Source organism: Protopterus annectens, chromosome 1.part1, assembly GCF_019279795.1.
Source record: "Protopterus annectens isolate FY-2018-M chromosome 1.part1, PAN1.0, whole genome shotgun sequence".
Taxonomy (NCBI): domain Eukaryota; kingdom Metazoa; phylum Chordata; order Ceratodontiformes; family Protopteridae; genus Protopterus; species Protopterus annectens.
The window spans coordinates 1,947,802,233-1,947,825,590 of NC_056726.1; the positions used below are offsets into that span (position 1 = coordinate 1,947,802,233).

At 43.5% G+C, this 23,358-nt stretch overlaps 1 protein-coding gene across 1 annotated transcript in view; it reads right to left on the reverse strand.

Annotated features, from left to right (window-relative positions):
* LOC122816779 (solute carrier family 4 member 1 adaptor protein) overlaps positions 1-23,358 on the reverse strand; it is a 937,474-nt gene that overhangs the window by 472,485 nt on the left and 441,631 nt on the right. The window contains exon 6 of the mRNA XM_044089801.1: positions 9,577-9,737. Coding sequence (XP_043945736.1) covers positions 9,577-9,737 — 161 coding nt within the window. The remainder of the gene's footprint in view (positions 1-9,576; positions 9,738-23,358) is intronic.

Genomic DNA, 23,358 nt, shown 5'->3' on the forward strand with positions numbered 1-23,358 from the left:
CTATGAAATAGTCTGCCTTGAGATAGCCTTTCCTTGAGATCCTGCAGCACATGCCACTAGTAATCGCTCTGTCTTTCTGAAAGCTTTGGTTCTGTCCAAGTAGAATCTAAACTGTCTGTATACATCCAAAGAATGCAGAATTCTCTCTCCCTTGTTCTGTGGATTTGGATAGAAGGTTGGCAGGTGAATAGTTTGGTTGAGAGCCACACTAAACACCACCTTAGGCATAAATGCTGGGTTTGTCCTCAGAGAGACCATGTTTGGGTAAAAAATGATAAAAGGTTCCACAGCCATGAGTGCCTGTAGCTCTGAAACACGTCTTGCAAACGTTATTGCTAGGAGCAGAGCTGTTTTCCAAGATAAAAACTTTATATCAGCAGTAGCAGCTGGCTCGAAAGGAGGCAGGGTGAGTTTTTCCAAGACATAGTTGAGGTCCCATGCAGGCATTGATGATCTCCTTGGAGGTCTTAAATGTTTGGCCCCTCTGAGGTACTGCTTTAATAAGGGATGAGAAAAGATTGGTGGATCTACATTGTAATGAGTCAAAATGGCAGAGGCATGAATTTTAATAGATGAAAAAGATAGGCCTTTGTCCAGCATCTCAGTTAAGTATTGCAAAATCTGAGGAATATTTGGCACAGCTGTATCAGTTCCTTGTGCCTGGTTCCAAGCACAGAATCTCTTCCATTTTCCAGCATATGACTTTCTCGTACTAGGCCTTCTGGCTTCCAAAATGACATCCATCACAGCTTTACTGACAGGTGCATTTTGTATGACTACATTATTCGCCATGCTGTCAGGTTTAAAGTTCTGAGTTAGCTGTGCAGGATCTGACTGTTTTGCTGGGACAGTAGATGAGGTAACTGAGGTAAGGTCCAAGCTGGGCACAGAGACAAGCTCCTTAGTATTGGATATCAGTACTGGCGAGGCCAGTCTGGGGCAATCAGTATCATCTTTGACTTCTCCTGTCTGACCTTTAGGAGTACCTTGGGGAGGAGAGGCAGAGGGGGAAATGCATATACTGATAGGTTTTTCCAGCTGAAAGACAGGGCGTCCACTTTCCATGCTTGTCTGTGATAAATCCTTGTGCAGAGTCTTTTTAGTTGTCCCGGATGAAGTAGGTCCTTGAAAGCTGTCAGGGCATTTTGAACTGCTAGCATCTCTTTTTGACTGATGTGTAGATGCATTTGGTTTGAAGTCCATGTGCCCTGAATGCATCTTCCCGCCATGTGGGCCCCCCAGGCATAATCTAAGGCATCCGTTGTTAGTGTCTGCCTGGCTGGGGGTAATGTGAATGGATGTCCTTGTTAAGGTGACAAGCCTTTGCCCACCATCGAAACTCCTGTTGCAGGCAGGGAATGAGAGTAATAATAGTTTCCAGTCTGTGGCAATGTTGAGTCCAAACACATTTTAGGTACCATTGAAGTTTCCTCATATGCAGTCTTGCATATGGAATTAGTAGGATGCAGGATGCCATGAAGCCCAAAGCCTGCAGAATTTTTCTTGCAGATAACTGGGCCTTTGTTGCCAACATTTTGAAATAGGTAGCCAGTTGCCTTTGTTTGTCTAGCGTGAGATAAGCCATCTGGGCAGTTGTATTTAAGCTTGCACCCAGGAATATTATCTCTTGAGGGTACTAGTTTTGATTTCTTTTCGTTGACTGTGTACCCTAGGCATGTTAGAAGCCTTTTCACAAACGCCAGATGCTGTAGAAGAATGTCCTTGTTCTCTGCTTGAATTAGACAGTTGTCCAAGTAAGGGTATACTTGCATTCCTCTTTGTCTGCAGAATGCGATTACTGGTGCCAGGCACTTTGTAAAGACCCTGGGCACAACAGATAAGCCAAAGGGCAGTGCAGAGAATTGGTAATGCATTGAGCCAGCCTTGAATCTGAGGTATCTTCTGCATAATTGTCTGACTGGGACATGCAGGTATGCCTCTTTTAGGTCTAAAGTCACAAGCCAAGCGTTCTTGCCCAGCATGGGCAGAAGCTGCTGCAAAGTCAACATCTTGAATTTTGGTATATCCAGGAATGTGTTCAGAATAGATAGGTCCAGTATTGGCCTCCAGGGATTGTCCTTTCTGGGCACCAAGAACAGTCTTGAGTAAAATCCTTGTCCCTGCTCTTGCACTAGTACTTGTTGAATGGCCCCCATGTCCATGAGGGATGAGACTTGTTTTTGTGCCTCTGCCCATTGATTTTTTGGCAGATCTGGCCAGCCGTTTGCCTTTGGCAGGGTATGGAAATGGAGCTTGTAGCCTTGAGACACGATATTTAGGACCCACTTGTCCTGGGTTATAATGTGGCAATTTTGAGAAAAAAGTGCTAATTTCCCCCCTAAAGGTGCTGCCTTGAGATGAGTGCTTGGTGCAGGCAGGGGGAAGTCATTGGGACTGTTTCCTGTATGGTTGTGATTTGTCTTCTCCAACTTTGGAAGTAGAAGCCCCCCATTGCTTTGGGCGGTATGAACCTTGCGCCTGGGATCTGCCTCTAGGGTGTCTGGATCTGCCCTTTGTGGTCTGTCTGACACAGGAAAGGACCAATTCTTTGTTGGCCGGTGTCTGCTAAACCTAGGTGGCTGTACCTGTAAAAAAATCTTTGACTGTTTGCATAGATTTAGCTTAGTCCTCCATTTTTAACACCTCTTCTGCCTTAACACCAAAGTATCATGCTGTAAAGGTGCATCTAATAATTTAGCTTTAACATGCTCAGGCAGATTTTGTTCCTTTAACCAAGCATGCCAATTACAGAACCTGTGACTGCGGCCCTGCAGGAGGCCTCTAATGAATCAAAACCACACTGCAAAGTATGCTTTCCCACTTGTTCAGCTGCATGCAATAAATCTTGCATTTCCTTGTTTTCTGCACATTCAGAGTTTAACAACATTTTCTGTTTAAGCAATGTCATGACATGTTGCTGATATCTGAGCATATGAAACTGACAGTTTAAGGCCCTTATAGCCAAGGTAGTAGATTTGTAAACCTTTTTTTTCCCATCTATCCAGTGTCCTAGAATCTCTGTCAGAGGGGGTAGGGTTTTTTGCAGTGGAAGCCTACTCCTTTGGGACCCTGAGAAATAGTTTCTGGGTCTGCAGCAGGGTTTTTAAAAAGGAATTTATGAGAGTCAGGAACCCTGTAATATCTGTCAGGCTTAACAGGAGCTGGAGGTAAAGAGTCAGGGGTAAGACTAGACTCCGAAAACACATCATCTACAATGTCCAACACAGGTGGGATGGCTAATGGCTTGTGTTGAGGTAGTAAAAGGAAATCCCTGAGCCTCTTTTTAGATTCTGAAAAATCTTGGCTCTCCCAATGGAAATGCTCCCTAATGGTATGTAAGGTTTCCCCAAAAGAATAGTCCTCTGGAGGAGAAGCTGAAGGAATAGATTCTTCAGCATCAGAATCCTCATAGGGGAGAAGAGAATATTCCTGATCAGAAGAGGAATCAGAAGAAATGGAAACCTGATCTGAAGATTTATAGTCAGTCTCTTGCCTAGGCCTCTTTTCTGGAGGGGATAGGAACCCCTGATCAAGGTAATCAAGTCTTCTGCCAATTTGAGCACCTGTTTTTTTGGGCATAGAGGCCTGACCACGTGCCTCTTGAGTTTGTTTCTTTGCTTTGGAAGGTGCTTCAGTCTGCCTTTGAAGCTGAAGTTGGTGTGATGTAAAAATGTTTAGGTCTGAATACACCCTCAGAAGCCGGTGCCTGGCTCTGGACCCATCTGAAGGGATAATATCCGAGGCTCTAATACCTTGAGTTTCCAGTGGCATGGCCGACTCCACGTGGGAGTCGGTAGCGGCCTGCGATTCTAAAGTAGGGGACGTCAGGGGCTGTGAAGGCGCCTTACTGAGGATCGGCGAACAGATGACTGGCTTAGGAGAAGCTTTGTTGTCGGTTTTGGGCCTCGGTTGCCTCTTTCCTTTTCTTTGCTTTTTTTGTGAACTCCGGTAGTCGGATGGCTATCCGACGACATTTCTGGATAATTAAACCGGCGTCCAAAATAGTTTAAAGCAAAATCATACTGACATTTAATAGTGCGTTGGTTAAATCTAGCACAAAACCGACAACCAGAAACGTTATGATCAGGGCCTAGGCAAGGAATACAGTAAGAATGAAAATCCTTATGAGGTATTTGCTTCCCACAAGAAATACAATTATTAACTTTTTCTGACATCGGTCTGGAGCAAGAAAAAAGTTTCCCCAACGGGGTACTTAGCTTTATTGAAGACTTCGGATCTGAAACTCTAACATGAAAATCTCAGGAGTCGGCCGACCGGCACTTGCGAACTGCTTCTGCTTCGGGCACCACGCGCAAGAAAGACTACAGAAAATGGCATTGACTGCTTCTTTTATACCCCTGACGTCAGGGAAGGGGCGACAGCAGCCGATGCAGGACCCAAGACTTTGGAATTCAGGCCGGCTGAGGGCAACCTGCCAGTAGGATTACCCAAATGTAATGACTGCAACAGTGAAACACGAAGAACATCGCCCTTTGACAAAAATTCCTTCTCCTTGGGAGCTGATAGAAATTTATTTGGTCTCCTAGGGACTGACTCCACGGCATCAGGAGTATCCCATACCTTCTAACTAACGAGCTCTAACAGTTCATCGAAAGGTGGAGACACCCAAGAGGCTGAAGGTTGAGACCTGAAAGCCTTCAGGTACACCGACTCATCATCAGAAGGGGTGACAGTGGGCCAGCTGCACCTCTGCTTAAGGATCTCCAGGATGCCTACAAAGGAGACATCAGAGGACGATGGGGGACCCTTCTAACTCCTCAAGGTCGGTGCCCAAGGTAAGAGACTCGTCCTGGGAGTCTACATGCTTTCTCTTGCATGTTCTCTAAATTGGGGGCTCCTTGGAAGGATATTCCGGGGAGGTCTCGGAAGAAAAGGGGCCACCAGCTGGTGGCTCCTGAGGCTGCGGGTCTCTGCTGTCTAGAGAGAGAGTAGGTGCTGAGACAGAAGTAGGTGCCCTAGGGGGAAAAGTGCCGGTACCTCTGGTAGGAGCTGATGATCGGGACAGCACACTCCTCATCATCTCGAATGCAGACCTCTCTGGCTCTGAAGATCTCCCTGGCTCCAAGGAGACCAAGGATGCCATCGGCTCAGAGACAGATGTACGGTCCGAGCTCACCCTAGCCGACTCGCCGAGAGGAAGGCTTGGAACCGAAGAGGTTCTGTTCCAGGTGTCCCTGTTGGGGCCGTCCGGGGAGCTTCGGCTCCTAGACACCACAGACGGCACCAAGTGTGTTAGAGCGAACTCTGCTCTGTAACAACCTCAAGGGGAGCTGGAACTGAGGGTTTCACCAGTGGTACCGAACACTCCAGCTCCGAAAGACCAGCACGACTCAGAGGAGGAATCACAGAAGGGGTAACGGACTCAAGGGGCCCTGGAACCGACTGGGTCAGAGCCAACAACATTTTAGGTAAGGCAGATGAGTTCAGGAGTCTCAGCACTACTCTCTCCACATCTTCTTCCGATAAGCTCCTGGAAGACGGTGTGGGAGAACAGGATCTCTGTAATATGGGTGATCTTAGTGTAGGAGAAACCGGTAAAGGATCCGTAGACTGGCTCAGATGTCTACTATCAGTGGTCAGCTCCAAACTACCTGGTGCCGACACTGTAGCAACAGTAGTAGTAGTAGAGCCCTCGATCGGCTCCGAACTCAGTGGAGCCGAGGAGGCAGCAGGTTTGTCAGATTTAGAAATTTTGAGAGGTGGCTCAGATGCACCAGCAGGCGCCGAGGAGGGCCTCTTAGAAGATTTATATTTCTCTTTTTTAGATCCATGAGACTTAGCAGAGGAGGAAGAGATAGCCAGATCTTCCTCAAAGAGGGCTTAAGGAGACCTTTTAGTATGAGTTTATTTTTTTCTCTCCTGCAATACCCTGGCACTAAATGAGTGACAAAATAGGCATGTTTCCTGTAAGTGGATGGCCCCAAGACAGTATATCCAGTTACTGTGGCTATCCGTTATAGACATCTTCTGTGAGCATTTAACACACTTTTTAAAGCCAGATGGCTTATGATCCTTGACCTCCTTAGACATCTCACAGAAGATTGCAATCAGACACACAGAGAAGAAAGGGAAAGTAGGAGGACTAGGTCCTCTAATTTAAATGGGCCTAGCCTTAAAGTACCAACAAAGACACAACCACGAGGACTAGGTCCTCTAACTTAAAACGGGTCTAGCCCTGGTAGAGAAAGAAGGGAAAAAATCTAGGCCCTCTAACTAAAACGGACCTAGAAAGGAAAGAATTGCACACACACTAGATAAGAAATACAATCTCTAATAACGCAAAACAAGAGAACGAAGGTAAAAAACCCCGTTCTAACTGCAAATCCAATAAGTGGAGCCCCACAAGCAAAACTATTTATTTTAATCTAAGAATATTGAGAAACTTTATCTAATATGAACTAATGCACACACAGTCTAAACTATGTGAAAGGTGTCTACATGCACTCATATCAACAATATCTGAAACTAGGGATATATAAATATATAACACAACCCCAGTGAAGAAACTAACTGGCACACAGGATACCAAAGAGAACAATAAGGCCAAGTGTTCTCAGAAATACTTAACACCGAAAGAACTCTAGTAACTTGAAAACTATGAAACTACAAAATGACTCTAATAACAGCTATAAGAAGCTATCTAAATATGAAAACCAGCAGAATATAGTAAAAAAAATTAGCAAAATATGTTAGACTTAGCCACGGCCAAGAAAAAGCACATCCGAACTTGTCGACGCGGCAAACAAGATCTGGAGATTGTACTGGTGCACCATGAGATACCTACCTAGCCACAAGCCAACTAGAAGACTTTGAGCTTGTAAAAAGGCCAAGGCGGAGACGAGGATCGGCTCCGAACCCATGTGTAAGAATGAAGGCGAGATAGGACTACAGAACATACAATGTTTCAGTTTCTACTGTTTTCCTCTTTTCTTCTAATCAACATTTCTGACCAAGGAAGTCCATCCAGAATTTATATTTATTTTTATTTACTTATTGAGATTTGTTAACCAGGTTAGTCCAACTGAGCCAGGGGCCCATTTCCAGTGGAGACCCAAGGAGAAAAGCTCCAGAAATAATACTAGTTATGATATTGCCGCGGTGGTGCAGCGGTAGCATTGTTGCCCTACAGCAAGAGGTTCTCCTGTTCGATTCTCGGTTGGACTGCGGGGAGTGCCTTCTGTGTGGAGTCTGCATGTTCTCCCCGCGGTTGGGTGTCGTTCGAAAGACATGCGTAAATGAGCGTGCCTTGGTTGGACGTTGAGCTGGAACCTCGGCGTTCATGAAAATCTACTGTCAATCATTAACGGACTGGAGTTCCGCTATGGTGACCTCTAACTGGGAAAAGCCGAAAGACAAACAAGAAGACATACTTTCCCTGACATCTTCTATTAGAGGCTGAATTGTCAGCCACGTGTGCCTTCTGATAACAGTGCCTGAGGTTGCCATTCTAACGCAAGTGGACACACAGTCATGCCCTCCACAAATAGCAGTTTTCCAGTTTTTGATACAGTCTGAGGGCAACTTCAATAGTCTCTGCCTGAAATATCCTGTTATATTCTCATTGCTTTGGGATAGCACTTTAGTCCTCTAACATGTGGGTCTGGTACCTTCTGTGAAATTTACCAAGCACTCTACTTTACTCATCATTCTGAATGACACTATGAGAAGTAGGAACATTACAGCCCCTAATGGAGTCAAAGAAATGACTAATGATAGGACACTATGATTCTGTAAATGTACTTGAGACTTTCTTCTATTTTATAAAATTTGTCGATTATTTGTTGGCTGGTGGTTGACAATCTGGTTCTCGAGTGACACTGTTAAATACATCTTCAAAAACCTGAAAAATACAAGGGAATGCAGTAGATTCAAGCTCTTAAATCTATGCAGCATTAAGAACATTTTAAGAATGTTGAACAATCCTCTGGCTTTAGATGTTAAATGCACTCTTATTAAATTCAGGTTTTGAAGAAGTGGCAGGTGCTCATGCTAAAAAATGCTCTTCTTCCTCTGTGCCATAACAAAAGTAAAGCAGGATGGAATATGCCAGATGTTGTTCTTCTTCTTTGCCATTGCATGAATCAGGCAACCTTTTTCTTTTGGAAGGCACGGCACCTCGTGGCAATTTCTGCCAGAAGCAGTATCTAAGCATACTTCATCTGCCAAGCAGCAAAGTACTTTCAGAAAGTATCTGGGGGGTGAACAACTGCCCCAAAGAGAGTACCATGGAAAGTTTTTTTTTTTTTTGCTCATCTCTGAAATCCCATACTAGCCAAGACCCAGAAGGCACATGAATTTAAAGCGTTGGTAGATCCAGTGCTGGACTACATTCCCCTTTAATGTCTGTACCTTAAATTGCCCATATGTGAATACCAGAGGACTGGCATCTGGCTGTGATATAAAACTACCTGCAGAAGCCAGGGAAGAAATCAAGCCTTCATACAGCCATTGGTCTCCAAACAGGCACTGACAGGGGCTTTGGGTGCCGACTTGGCTAAACTCTTGGCTAGACTTATAAGGGCCTCAAGACCAATAGCTTAGTAACTTCCTATGATCCTATGACAAGGTACAGGGAGAACTATGTGCCACAGATGAAAAAGGTTGTGCCTCACCAGGGTTAGTGGTCTCAGGGTCTTACAGGGCTGATGGGGGTCACCACCCTGACTTCAGAATCCTTGGTCAACAACATACAAGGTTTTTCCATTTTTTCCCCAGCCACTATAAGAAGGCCCTCTCTTTGAGAGAGATGAATGAAGGTTGGACAATCCCCTAGCTCCAGACGAAGTACAATAAAAGTCCAGAGAACACTGCTCACAGGAAGATACAAGGTGATTTTTGCCTAAACAGAAAAGGCACAAACAGATGTAAATCTGATGGTAGAATCTGTTGTCTACAAGCACATCTGCTAGTTATCTTTTTCAGGGATGTCATCAGCCTTAAAAGAGAAATTCCAAAATATCATGGTCAAGATGTTTAAAGGCAAAAGCTAACAGTAACTTAAATATATAAATATACAGGGTAATAACAAGCTACATAACAAAATCTCCTAAAGAGCACTTACCACTCAGGAACCTACCTGAATGAGACTGACTGACAGACTACTGAATGCTGAGCTGTGGCACAAAAGAACTAAAGATTACCCATTCTTTTCTACCCAGTATTTTGCTAACATCTCTAGCATAGGGAAGCAGATCAGCTTTGCTCTGAGAACATCTGACACCAAGTCTTGCCAAACGGGCATCTATGATGAACTATATTACGGCAGTGGTCGTTGCGACAAATTACTAGTAATACACATGTACATAAACATATACAAATATTTCAAGCATAGGCATTAATGCCCTTCTAGCCTGCCAACATTCCAAACCAACTGTTCACACAATAAATGTCCAGGCTGTACTTAAAATGATCTAAACTAGTGCTTGCTTTAATGTAATTTGGTAGTCTATTCTATGCATCAGCTGCTGTCTCAGAGAATCAGTTGGCACATTTCTCATTCATAATATGTCATGATAATCTGCCTCACTGCCTTGTACCAATTTATTTTTTGCTTACCAGAGATTCATAGGTCTCTGGTTTCTCATCAATCTTCCCAGCTTTCTTCATTCTGTTCAGACGCTTTTTTTCTACAGAGCCAGTGCGGTCAAGGAATGCATCATCATCACTGTCATAGAAGTCCTCCTCTTCCCAGTTCTTTGCTTTTCGCTTTCGAGAAACTGCAAGAAAGACCAAGATGTTATAAATCAGGTGGCTGTAAGCCATAGCGACATTTTCAGAATTTCAAGTACAGCTCTGCTTACTATTTGTAACTTACACTATACTGATGATCAGTTAGGACCTTCAATTAATTACTAATGACACACATCTAAGCCAAAGCCTCAAAGTATTTGCTGAATAAGGTTCTCCCTCCTTCATCCACTTAAGTACTGAACGTGATTCACAATAATACAATAAATATTTAGAAGCTTGAAAGGCAAGATCATAGTATCCCAAAAGAAATGCTACATATGAACAATAACATATGCGATAGTGACAGAGAGCAACTGCCGTAATTCTTGTTACCTCTTTTGAAACAAGAAAGACTAATACTGCTAGGTACTATGGTATAATGAACCAATAAAAAATAAAAGCATTCATACATCAAAACAGCAACCTATGCTGCTATCCTTTGCAAGGTCAATGGGATGTCGGAGCCCATCTCCACAGTCAGTTTGTACATGACATTTCAACACATTCTGAGAAGGGTGCCATCCATCACAGAATGCGCACCATCATTTACGCATACAATACCCACACACCTACAGGCAGTTAGAAAATCCATTCACCTAATGCATTGTCTTGGGAAGGTGAAATAGGGTTACCACCTGTCCCACTTTGCGAGGGACAGTCCCTCTTTGGGCAGTTGTGTCCTGACAAAAAATATTAAAATTGGCAAATGTCCTGAGATTGTAGGACATAATTATGTCCTATATTGTATGCAATATTTGCATAACACAGTTATTCTGTATCTAAAATACCTAAATGTTGTAAGAAACAGAATAAGCTATTATGTAGGCAAAAAAGTTAAGTACTATCCTTTGTACTGACCGTATGTTGGCCTGTAAAATCTGATGTTTGTCCCGAAAATGTCCCACATTGGCCATTTGAAAAGGTGGCAACCCTAAGGTGAAAGGAAGCTTGGAGTTTCAAAAAAAAAAAAAAAAAACCCACACAGCACAGATATAGGGAGGAAATTCAGAAGATTCTGCAGAAACATATCCCAACTAAGAATCAAAGTAGATAACCTTTTCTTCTGAGGTGACAATAATTAAATTTGTGTTGCTGTGCATCTCTGTTACATAAATAAAAGAAATCAAAATTAAAAAAAAAAAATAACAGCAATGGACATATGTTTAAGATGGGGGCTAGCTAAGAATATTTCTTACCTTTCCATACTCTCTCCCTATTTACAACGTTAAGTTTTGCTTCTACTGTTGTTTTTTAATTTATTTATTTATTTTTTTTTGCGCTTTTAGACCTGGTGACTGTAAGGATATCATAATTTGTTGTTCTATTTTTATGCTGGCGAAGCACTGCAAACCCAAAAAATTATCTTGGTGGGTCTCTCACAAACTCTGGCCTGCACTCCTCTGAGCACAAGCTTCCACGTGAATCTTCTTCAGGTGAAGACTCCCAAAGCTCAGAGTCTCCACTGGCCAAGACATCTTTGTACCAAATTATGGTTAAGCTTCATAAAATAAAGGCAATCCTAACTTATGGATGTGTCAGATAAAAAAACTGAATAAAATTAAAGGAAAGCTGTCAAACTCCAGCCATCTGGCTGAAGTAGATAATGCCAACATGATCACCTGGCAGCAGTAGAGACACAGCTTCATAAACTGAAAACTAGGGTAGTGGACATGGTGGATTGTGGTAATAGAAAAAAACATTTGACTGACTGGTACCCCACAGAATGAGGAGAATGGGGATTGTGATGCACATGTAAAGGTGAAGATGGCCTACTGGACAGATATACCTCTCACAGATTTGAGTCTGAGAGAGCCCGTTAATTCTCTCTGCTCCAGTCGCTGCAATCTCAAGGACCTTATCCTGTGTCAGCCCAGCTGGCCGCTTACAGTTTGAAAGAAAGACCTGTTTCTGAGCTTTGGTCCCTGGTGAAGGTGCACAGGTAAAGAAAACTAAAGAAAAATGAAAATTAGAGAGAAGAGACCTGAGTTTACTTTGGCTATAAAGTCCTACAGACAGAACTGCTACTTGCTCTATCTTGCGTCTCTGAAAGTTTTCCTGCCAGGGAACCTAGTCAATTTTTCTTTTCCAGGGTAGGCATAAACCAGGTTAAAAAATTGTGTGGTAGTGAATGTGGCACAGAATGACTCCCTGGCTGGTCAGGCCGCAGAGACTCTGAAGGCATGTTCTAGCTACTCCCTGAAGGCTGTGAGCCCCCTTCTACTTTTCAGAAGAAGATAGCAAGAAAGGAAAGGGGCTGCAGCGGATGTCCCCAAGTTGTGGGGACGCGAACTTGCTAATGGATACATATGACTGGCTTTGCCTTATTTTTGTTTTTTGTGTGGGGTTCTGTTTTGCTTGGGAAGTGAAGGTATCCGCTTGACTGATACGGAGTTGGGATTAAGAAGGAGAATGTGTCATGTAGTGCACTGTTAGCTTCTCAATAAATGCATCTACTTGGTGCTAAGTTTTCCTGGTCACCTGGCAGATCAGATACAACCGGGTCTCTCAGTGACGTTGACAGATTACTGTTTTGTGAGCTAACATGACCTTAGTTCCTGGAAATATTTTATTTAGGTTTATGAGTCTGCTGGCAGAATACTTATTGCTTACACTTAAAGAGATATGCTTGTTGCCTTTATTCAAAACTGCACACTTTTGAGTGATTAAAGATGTGCTGGGCTAGGACACCAAGTGATGTTCACATTAGATCTGAGACGACAGAATTTAACTTTACTTTTTTTTTCTTTTAAATGCATAACTATAAACTTTTAAGCTCCTCATAAGAAATGAGGATAGTGCTTTTAAGCAAGCAAGCCATGTTGGCATTGTACGTTACACCAGTAGCTGTTTTTAAACTGTGCATTTTTCTATTTATTTATATTTGATTTCATTGTAAGGTTTTACTACTGTTTAAATTTTAACTTATGATGCAGCTGGTGGGGAGGGGAACCAGTTGCAGGATTTTTCATTTTGTTTGGAGGGTTTGTTTTTATTCTTCATGATGTACCACTTTGGATTGTACATACTTGTCTTGTACATCCAGTCTAACAGACACTGTGCCTCCACCTTGTAAGTGTACTTGGAATTTCTTCACAATATGGTTTAGAATGGTTAGTTATTGAGATATGGTATTGAATGGTTTTGTTCTTAAGCAATACGTTGCAAGTTTACTGGTTAATTTTTTTCTCATACATTTATCACATTTTTGCAGGAATGCATAGTTAGAGACTTTCCTCATTATAGCAGGAACATTTGTTTACTAAGGAATTTTCAGGTTACATAGCCAACATATAAGTTGATCTCATGGAATACTAACAGGCTTACTATCCTCAATAAAAAAAAGCAAAGATAGCCACTTTCCTTAAGAAAGTTAAAGCCACCTTTTGTGCATTTGTAGGCTCCTCACCTGTCGGACTCAGACTTCTCAAATCTACCAGAATGTTTTTTCTTTTCTTTTTAATGAGGGGATTTGTATTCTACCCTGAGGGGGAGAAGGAGAGAGGTTGTTGTATTAGTCAGAAAGGGAACCCCTTTGAGCTAGTGCAGCAAGAGAGTAACAGAATGGCCAGATAGACACCTCTTAAGAAACTAGTGGTGGATAGATTTCTCATGATTCATAAAAATTACATTCCTCTGGGTAACTCGCAATTTGAGATGGCAGATATCTTGAGGGAGTGGACTGCTTTTCAGGAGGGTTTTACCTTGTGGGATGGGAAATGGAAAGTACAGTTTTGTACCTACCATAAATGTAGATGTTCGAGTGCACATACTGCTGCAGTCATTACACTTGGGTTATCCTGCCGTCAGGCGGGTCCTCGACGTCAGAGCGGCAGGGGTATAAAAGAGGCAGCCGACGCCATTTTCTTCACTTTTTCTTGCCCCAGATGTCAGGTGCCCCCAAATAGGCAGGCAATACATGATGTTATGCAAACTTACATAAGTAGATAAACCCAATCAGTAGTTGTAAACAAATACACCATATAGGAGTACCCCAAGTTGGATGTATGCTAGAGGTGTTTGTCATAAGCCCTGTCCTGAGAGGGGATGGAGGGAGGGAAACCTGGACTGCAGCAGTATGTGCACTCGAACATCTACATTTATGGAAGGTACAAAACTGTACTATGTTCATCGTGCCATACTGCTGCAGTCATTACACTTGGGTGAATCCCAAAGCTATGGAAGGGTGGCTGGTATTAGGCTGAATTAGGAGGGGCTAGAATGCCCTGCAGGACTGCGGTGGCAAAGCCCACTCTAGATTTAGAGTACAGTGGCAGGTGGTAGTGCTTGGTAAAAGTGTGCACTGAACTCCAAGTAGCTGCTTCCAAAATGTCCTTGGTTGGGACCCCCCTGAGATATGCTGCTGAGGTAGCTGTTGCCCTGGTGGTGTGTGATCTGATGTATCCTGGCACTGTTTTCCCATGAAATGAATAGCAAAAGTGGATGCAGTGGGCTATCCATTTTGAAATAGTCTGTTTGGAAATAGCCTTTCCTTGAACACCAGCAGCATAAGACACAAAAAGTTGTTCAGATTTTCTGAATGACTTTGTCCTGTCCAAATAGTATCGAAGTTGTCTGTGAATGTCCAAGGAGTGAAGTAGTCTCTCCCCTTTATTCTGGGGGTTTGGATAAAAGGTAGGTAAATGGATAGCCTGATTCAAAGCCACACTGGATACTACCTTTGGCATGAAGGTAGAGTTGGTACGTAAAGAGACTCTGTCCTGATGGAAAATGAGGAAAGGTTGCACTGCCATAAGGGCCTGTAGCTCCGAAACCCTGCGTGCTGAGGTAATAGCCAAAAGCAGAGCTGTTTTCCATGACAAGTATTGCAGTTCTGCTGAGGAGGCAGGTTCGAAAGGAGGTAATGTCAATTGTTCCAGTACGAAGTTAAGATCCCAAGCTGGAGCTGGTGGATTTCGTGGGGCCCTTATATTTTTTGCCCCTCTGAGGAACTGTCTTAGTAAAGGATGTGAGAATAAGGGAGGATCCGTATTGTATTGTGCTGAAATAGCTGAGGCGTGGATTTTGATGGATGAGAAGGAAAGGCCACTGTTTAACATGTCAGCTAGGTACTGTAGAATCTGAGGTATATTTAATATCCAAGGATTTAGGCCTTTTGCTTGGTTCCATGCACAAAATCGCTTCCATTTGCCTGAGTAAGTTTTTCTGGTACTGGGTCTCCTGGCCTCCAAGATGACATTCTGGACCTCCTTTGAGAGGAGTGTAGATTGATAAGTTAAGGTATTTTCCATGCAGCTAGATTTAGTGTCCTGAGCTGACTGTGAAGGATCTTGTAATTTTGCTGAGACAACAGAAGTGGGAACTGAGGTAGGATCCAAGGTGGTGAATGAGATAGGCTCTTTAGGAGCGGGTACCAGTGCTGACGACGCCAGTCCAGAGCAATGAGAATCATTTGTGGCCTCTCTGCTCTGACTTTTAGTAAAACTTTTGTCAGTAGAGGTAGAGGTGGGAAGGCATAGGTTGTCAATGTTGTCCAACTGAAAGATAAGAGCGTCCACTTTCGATGATAGGTCCTTGTGCAGAATTTTTTCAGCTGGTAACTGCTGTGGGAGGCAAATAGATCTATGTTTGACTGTCCCCATTTCCGTGCTATCATTGAGAATACTTGAGGGTGTAACTCCCACTCGTGAGGATCTGTCATATTTCTGCTTAATTTGTCTGCCAGAATGTTTTCCTTTCCTGGCAGGATTTGTACTTGTAAGGCCAATGCTGTGTTCCACAGGGTCACTGCCTGTCTGCACAGGGGGTAGGAATGTGTGCCTCCCTGTTTGTTTATGTACCACATAACTGTGGTGTTGTCTGTTCTTATTAATAGTTGACCAGGATGCAATAGGTCCTTGAAGGCTGTAAGAGCATTTTGTACTGCTAGCATCTCCTTTTGGTTGATGTGAAGGTGCATGTGTTTTTGAGACCATCTTCCTTGAATGCACTGACCTGCCATGTGTGCTCCCCAGGCGTAGTCTGAAGCATCTGTTGTGATGATTTGATTTGCTTGAGGTATGCAGAAAGGGAGACCCGTGTTTCTTTGGCATGTTTGAGCCCACCACAAAAATTCAATTTGAAGGCATGGAATGAGTGGTATAATTGTTTCCAGGCTGTGTTTGTGTTGAGACCATAAGTTTTTCAGGTACCATTGTAGTTTCCTCATATGCAGCTTTGCAAATGGTATTAGTAGAATGCAGTAGAATGAACCCCAAAGCCTGCAGGATTTTCCTTGCAGTAAGCTGGGTTAAAGTTGTCATTTTTCTGAAGTATTGAGACAGTTGCCTTTGCTTGTCTGGCGTGAGATAAACCATCTGGGCCATTGTATTTAAGCTGGCACCCAGGAATATTATCTGTTGTGAGGGTATCAGTTTTGATTTCTTTTTGTTTACTGTGTACCCTAGGCAATTTAACATTTTTACTACAAACGCCAAATGCTGTAGTAGAATGTCCTTGCTGTCCACTTGGATCAGGCAGTCGTCCAGATATGGGTAGATTTGTATTCCTCGTTGTCTGCAAAATGCAATTACTGATGCCAGGCATTTCGTAAATACTCTGGGTGCAGTAGATAAGCCAAAGGGCAGTGCAGAGAATTGATAATGCGTTGTACCTGCAAGAAATCTGAGGTATCTTCTGCAATCTTGTCTGATAGGGACATGCAGGTATGCCTCCTTGAGGTCCAGCGTTACCAGCCAAGACTCCTTGCCCAACATGGGAAGAAGCTGCTGTAATGTGAGCATCTTGAATTTTGGTACCTCTAAGTGCGTGTTCAGGATAGATAGGTCTAAGATGGGTCTCCAGTCTTTGTCCTTCCTTGGTACCAGAAATAGTCTTGAATAAAAACCTTGACCTTGTTCTTTTGTAGGTACCTTTTGAATTGCTTTCATATCCATGAGAGCGGAAATTTGTTTTTGTGCCTCTGCCCATTGATTTTGTGGCAGGTTTGGCATGCCTTTCATTTTTGGAAGGGTATGAAAGTGGAATCTGTAGCCTCTGTTTATGATGTCCAGAATCCATTTGTCCTGTGTAATAATGTGTCAATTGTCTGAAAATAAGGCCAGTTTTCCGCCCAAAGGTGCTGCCATTGAATGTTTGTTTGGCAGGCGTAGGGGGAAGTCATTGAGCTTGCTTCCTGAATGGTTGAGGCCTTTCTTCTCCACCTCTTGGAGTTGTTGTTTGCCATTGTCTAGGTCTGTAAGAACCTTGTGGTTGTCCTCTGCCCCTGGGGCATCTGTACCTACCCCTTTGGGGTCTGTCAGTGGTTGGAAAGGACCAGTTTTTTGATGGCCAGTTTCTGCTGAAGCGAGGAGGTTGTACCTGCAAGAAATCTTTAATTGTTTGCATAGATTTTGCCTTTTCTTCCATTTTCTTTAAATCCTTCTCTGCTTTGACACCAAATAATACATCCTTTTGCAATGGTAAATCCAATAACTTTGCTTTTACATGGTCTGGTAAGGTTTGCTCTTTTAGCCAAGCATGTCTACGTATCACAGAGCCGGTGACAGCTGCTCTACATGAGGCCTCCAATGAATCAAAACCACACTGTAAAGTATGTTTTCCCACTTGTTCTGCTCCATGCAATAAATCCTGCATCTCTTTTAAATCTGGTTGATCTGTTTGTGTCATCTTAAGTTTCAATTGGGAGATCAAAAACTGCTGGTATTTTAGCATGTGAAATTGGCAGTTTAATGCCCTCATGGCTAAAGTGGCAGAAGTATACACCTTCTTCCCCCATCCTTCTAATGCTCTGGAATCTCTTTCAGAAGGTAATGGATTTTTTGCAGTAGAGGCCTTAATCCCCTTAGGACCCTGTGAAATGGTTTCTGGGTCAGCAGCAGGGCTTTTATACAAAAACTGGTGGGAATCAGGGACCCGGTAGTATCTGTCTGGTTTAACTGGGGCAGGAGGCAAGGAGTCTGGATTCAGACTGGCTTCTGCAAAAACATCATCCAAAATATCTAAAACCGGAGGAATAGCAAGGGGCCTATGCTGAGGAAGAAGGAGAAACTCCCGGAGCCTTTTCTTAGAATCTGAGTAATCCTGTCCTTCCCAGTGGAAGTGTTCCCTCAAGGTATGCAAGGTTTCCCCGAAAGAATAGTCCTCTGGGGGGGAAACCGAGGGAATTGATTCCTCTGCATCAGAGTCTTCATAGGGAGAATAGGAGTAATCCTGGTCCTCAGAAAAACCTGAGGTAATGGAAGCTTGATCTGAGGAAGGGTAGTCTTCCTCCAACCTGGGTATTTTTTCTAAGGGGGCTGAGAACCCCTGATAAGAGTAATTAAATCCTCCGCCATCTTGAGCATCTGCTTTTTAGGCATGGGTTGTTGAGAGGGGGTCTGAGGACCCTGTTTCCTAATTTTCATAAGGGCTTTAGATTTTGAGTAAGATTTAATGGTAATAGAAGTAGACTTGAAAAACGCCTTCAGAAACTGAAGGCCTAGCTAAATTTTCTGGTTCCCCGCCAAGAGTGGCGTCGGTGTCTAGAGAGGTAATCGGCTCCGGAGGGCCTGCAACTTCAGATTGAGAGGTCGCCGGTAAAATAGATTCAGTGGTAGTCAGGGGCTGCGAAGGCGCCTCACTGAGAACTGGAGATCCGGCGGCAGGCCTAAGCGTGGTCTCGGTATCTGTTTTGGGCCTCGGATGCCTATCTTTATCTTTGCGTTTTTTCATTAAGCCTGGTGTCGGAAAATCCGACGACATGCTGTAGTTAAATTTTTTGCCAAAGTAATGAAGGGCGAACTCCGCCCGACGTTTTATAGTGCGTTTATTGAACCTAGCACAAAAGCGGCAGCCCGAGACGTCGTGGTCTGGGCCTAGGCAAGGAATACAGTATGAGTGAAAATCCTTATGCGGTATTTGCTTCCCACAAGAAATGCAATTATTAACTTTGTCTGACATCGGTCTGAGGCAAGAAAAGTTTCCCCAACGGGGTACTTAGCTTTAGAGAAGACTTAGTCTGAAATCCTTTCCGGAAATCTCAGGAGCTGGCCGACCGGCACTTGCGAACTGCTTCTGCTTCGGGCACCGCGCGGCAAGAAAGACTGAAGAAAATGGCATTGGCTGCCTCTTTTATACCCCTGCCGCTCTGACGTCAGGGAAGAAGAGACGACAACCGAAGCTGGACCAAGACTTTGGAATTCGGCCAACCGAGGACCCGCCTGACGGCAGGAAGTGTAATGACTGCAGCAGTATGGCATGATGAACATCACAGATTTTCTCTGAAGTAGTTTAGGTGGGGCAGAGGGCCATTTTTGTCCAGTCTCCGGAAAAATTAGTTCATTTTATGCTATACAGATAGGAATGCTAAACAATTTTAATCACTTCAGCAGTCTGTCTCCATGGAACATCTGTTTCGCAACCTGCTTATACTCGTACTCAAGGACTGATAGGATTTTTACTTTCAATGAGGAAAATTACCTGATAAAGAACTTTGACATTCTTCCAACATGTCTGTCTAACCATGCATCATTTTATGTTGGTTCCTGCACACCCATCTATTTCCCAGTCAATGGAAGACCAATTTGTTGTCTAAAGTGGATTCCTCTCAGCATATTATGATGGACTTTTATGCCAGATGAAATTATATGGAGGGACTTCTAAATGGAAGTTTCAACCTTCATAGAGAGGACTTTAAGGCATCCCTTGCTGTCCAACTCAAATGTTCTGAAGTGTATGCCCACAGAGAGTTTAATTTAAGTTTTAGATCCTTGCAGAAGGAGACTGTGAGGTCACAAGACAGACTTGTATGTCATCTCCCTGAGATCCTTGACTAATTGAACAAAGTTTGTGTCTTTTGTCTTTTAGGGGTCCATTTAGGACCCCTTTTAGGGGTCGCCACAGCAGAACTCCGGTCCGCTAATGATTGGTAGTGGATTTTTACGTACCGGGTTACCAGCCCTGAGGCACAACCTTCAACAAAGGCACGCCCCATTCACGTATGCCTCCACACAGACGATGTTCTAGCTGAGAATCGAACGGGACAACGTCTTGCTATGAGGCGACAATGCAACCGCAGCACCACCACCTCGGTGATTAACTGAACAAAGTACAACTCAATATATAAAAATAACTTCACAATAAAACACTTTTTGTCAAGAGGGCCCTTAGGTTATCTAGATTACAGGTTATCCCCAAGTTGCAGAAATATCTGGCCTTCTGGCTGAGTCGGCAAAAACTAAAAGATGAATTTGTAAGATATGTGACCCTGTCTCCAGTAACAAAGATAAGACTTCTGGGGAATATTAGACGTTTTTGCCCTATTTTATTCAAACTTACACACTTTGGAAGCTCCTCCATCTGGACAGTGGAGTTGAAAAGACACGAAAATTACAGAACCAACTGATATTGCCAACATCCTGGCAGATAGGTTCAGTGCTAACGTTACCCCCCTCTCACCCCCTAAAGGGCCCATGTCTATACAGGAAGAATGCAGACTCCCTATAATCACAACTACAGAGGCAAAAGCTGCACTCTCTAAAGCGAAAAACACAGCATCCATGAGACCAGACAACATCCCAGGCTGTGTTTAACATGAACTTCAGAACGAAATGGCTCCACACCTAAGCACCATGTTCAATCACAGCCTCACATCAGGCTTTGTGCCCACTGAATGACTTACAGGAACAGTTATCCCACTCCACAAAGGGGGAGCAACCACTGATCTCAGGAACTATCGCCCTATTTGCCTGACGAACCTGGTCTGCAAGGCCATGGAACTCATAAACAAAGACAATGGTAACCTCCAAACTCTGGATCCCACCCAGTTTGGGTTTGTGAAAGGCAGATCATGCCTCCTGAACCCGATTGACTTTTTTGAGGCAGTCACCAAAGCCGTAGATGAGGGTAAGGTGTTCACACAGCCTACCTTGACCTTGCCAAGGCTTTCGACACTATCCCCTATTCTGGAATTATAGCTAAACTCACGAAACTAGGTATAAATCCCCACGTCACAAGATGGGTTGCCAAATGGCTCAGTGACAGAACCCACACTAAAGTTGCAGACTCCAAATCTGACTTCAAACCAGTGACAAGTGGAGTACCACAGGGTTCAGTCCTGGGACCTCTCCTGTTTGGTATCTACTTCTCTGAAGTACAGGCTAACACAGAAGGCCTCTGGCTAATGAAGTTCGCAGATGACTGCAAACTAGGAGCCATAGTCAAGTCCCCAAATGATGTGGACATCCTACAGAAGGGCCTCACTAAGACAGATGCCTGGTGCCATGGCCTCAAGCTCAATGCCAAAAAGTGCAGCGTCATCCCCTTTGGTAAAAACTCTGTACCCATGAACTACCACATAGGCAGCAGTCTGCTTAACACCAAATGTGTGATAAGAGACCTTGGGACCCAGGTGGACAGTAGTCTCTCCTTCGATAACCACATTGCCACAGTAGTCAAGAAGTCCTACATGGCACACCTCATCACAAAAGGGTTCTCATCCAGGGGAAAAAAGAGGTCATTGTTCCCCTCCACTCGACACTCATTAGACTCATTATAGAGTACAATGCCCCTTTTGGAATGTACCTCACAAGACATCTGCAGCAGCTGGAAAGGCCACAGAAGTACCTCACAGAGAGGATTACTGGCCTCAAACAGATGCCCTACACTGACTCGTCTCAAAAAACTCCAGCTTTACTCCATAGCATACTGCCTACTCCGAGGTAGTCTCTGCCTAACATATAAAGATATGTCAAACCCAGAGCTGTTGGACATGCTACACCTAAAGAAATCCCAATCCCTCCGAGCTACACGCTCTAGGGACCTAAACCTTGTCACCACAATAAACAGGACATGCTGGAGGGATAGATTCCTGTCCCAGAGACTTTCAGTACTCTGGAACAAGCTACCCATCTATGTCAAGCAAAGTTCCTCATTAGCACTCTTCAAGAAAAATCTTGATGAGTGGATGAGAAATAGGAATCACACCCCGCGGATCACTTCTACTCTGCCCGACAGTGGCACAGGAAAATAACTTTCTTGGGTGGCGTAATAGGCTTACTTAGGCCCTTGGGTCGATAGCCTAGTACCTACCTATAAATACTTTCCTTCTCTGGCCTTGGATTCACTCAAATTAGATCAACACCTGGCTTTAATGAACTCTCACTAACGCAAAGGTTTCTATTGGCCTTAAGGAACAAGTTAAAAGGGAAAATTCCAAGTATTAATGGATTACTACTTGAGTTATATGCTATTAGAAATGAGAAATGCATAGAGAATTTTACTAGGCTGGAGAATTACATTATGGCCACACATGATTCTCCCCATCCTGGAACTATGCAGTGGTTCTGGCAATTCTGAAAGTGGAGGAATATCCTTTATATCCACAGAGGCTCCTCACTAAAAGAACACAGAGCATAACTAAAATGTCATATGCAGACCGCCTCAATGCCCTATCCCTGTATTCTGTCTCCTACAGGCTTTTAAGGGGAGATCTATGCCTGGCATACAGGGCATTGTCAGACTCCTCTCTGATGGACCTCCTGCATATTCAAATAACAAACAGCACCAGAATTACCCGTTCTAAGGACTTCAACCTTGCCTGTGACATAAATAGGTCCTGGTGAAGAGATAAGTATGTATCCCAGAGACTACCGTGTCTATGGAACAGGCTCCCCATCCATGTGAAGCAAGAGTTCCTTTCTAGCACAATTCAAGTGCAACTTGGACAACTAGATGGAAAATCAGAAATTCATCCTTGGTGTGGCATCTATGTCTCTAATGGACACAGGTAACCTATAAATGGTTCATCTTCCAAACGCCTGCTTACACTTATCAAGGGTATCAGAACTTGTCAGAGATTTGGGATGCATGGCTAGGCTTAAAACGGCCCTTGTGATTATGAACCTACGGACCTATGAACCTATGCGTTTGCTATTACAGGCCTATTTCAATTCTAAACTGTGACTATAAACTTTTTATGGCTATTCTAGCCAGGAGAATGGCAATTTTCCACCCTTGACAAACTCACCTTGACTATCCAGGCTTTGTGGCAGGTAGAACAACATTTATTTCATTAAAACTTATCTCGTAACTGAAGATAACAAGACAACAGGTGCATTTCTGTTACTTGTCTAAGTGAAACAATATGGTCTTATGGGACTTTTCTTTTTGTGTGTTGGAAGCACAGGAGTTTCCTGATAAATTCCTGAAAGGGCAATACTGATACTCCATGGCCTGCATAAATGTAGACTTCTACTCATTGAGCTTCTTAGATGTAGTAGACAGGGGTGTCCTTTTGCCCTTCTCGTGTGCTCCCCCAGCAGCCAAGTTAAACAAATAAATCCTTTTAAGCAATACAACATTGATGGACATCAGGTAAAGCTCTGACATTATGCTGACAACCTATTCCTGCTTTTATAAGTCCCTGAATAGGATCTTCCCATAGTTTTCTAGCTTTCTAGCTAAACTTCCTAACCTTTGATTCTGGAAACACTGATTTAATTTTATTTAATTTTTATTTATATTTTGTTAACTGGGAAGGTGGACTGGTCCAGGAACCATTTTCAGCCATGACCTGGGCCACAATGGTAACAATAATAAGTAACAACCACCACCACCACAAGAGGAAGAATGCAGAACAGTTACACTCATTCCTCTGCACAAGGGTAGACC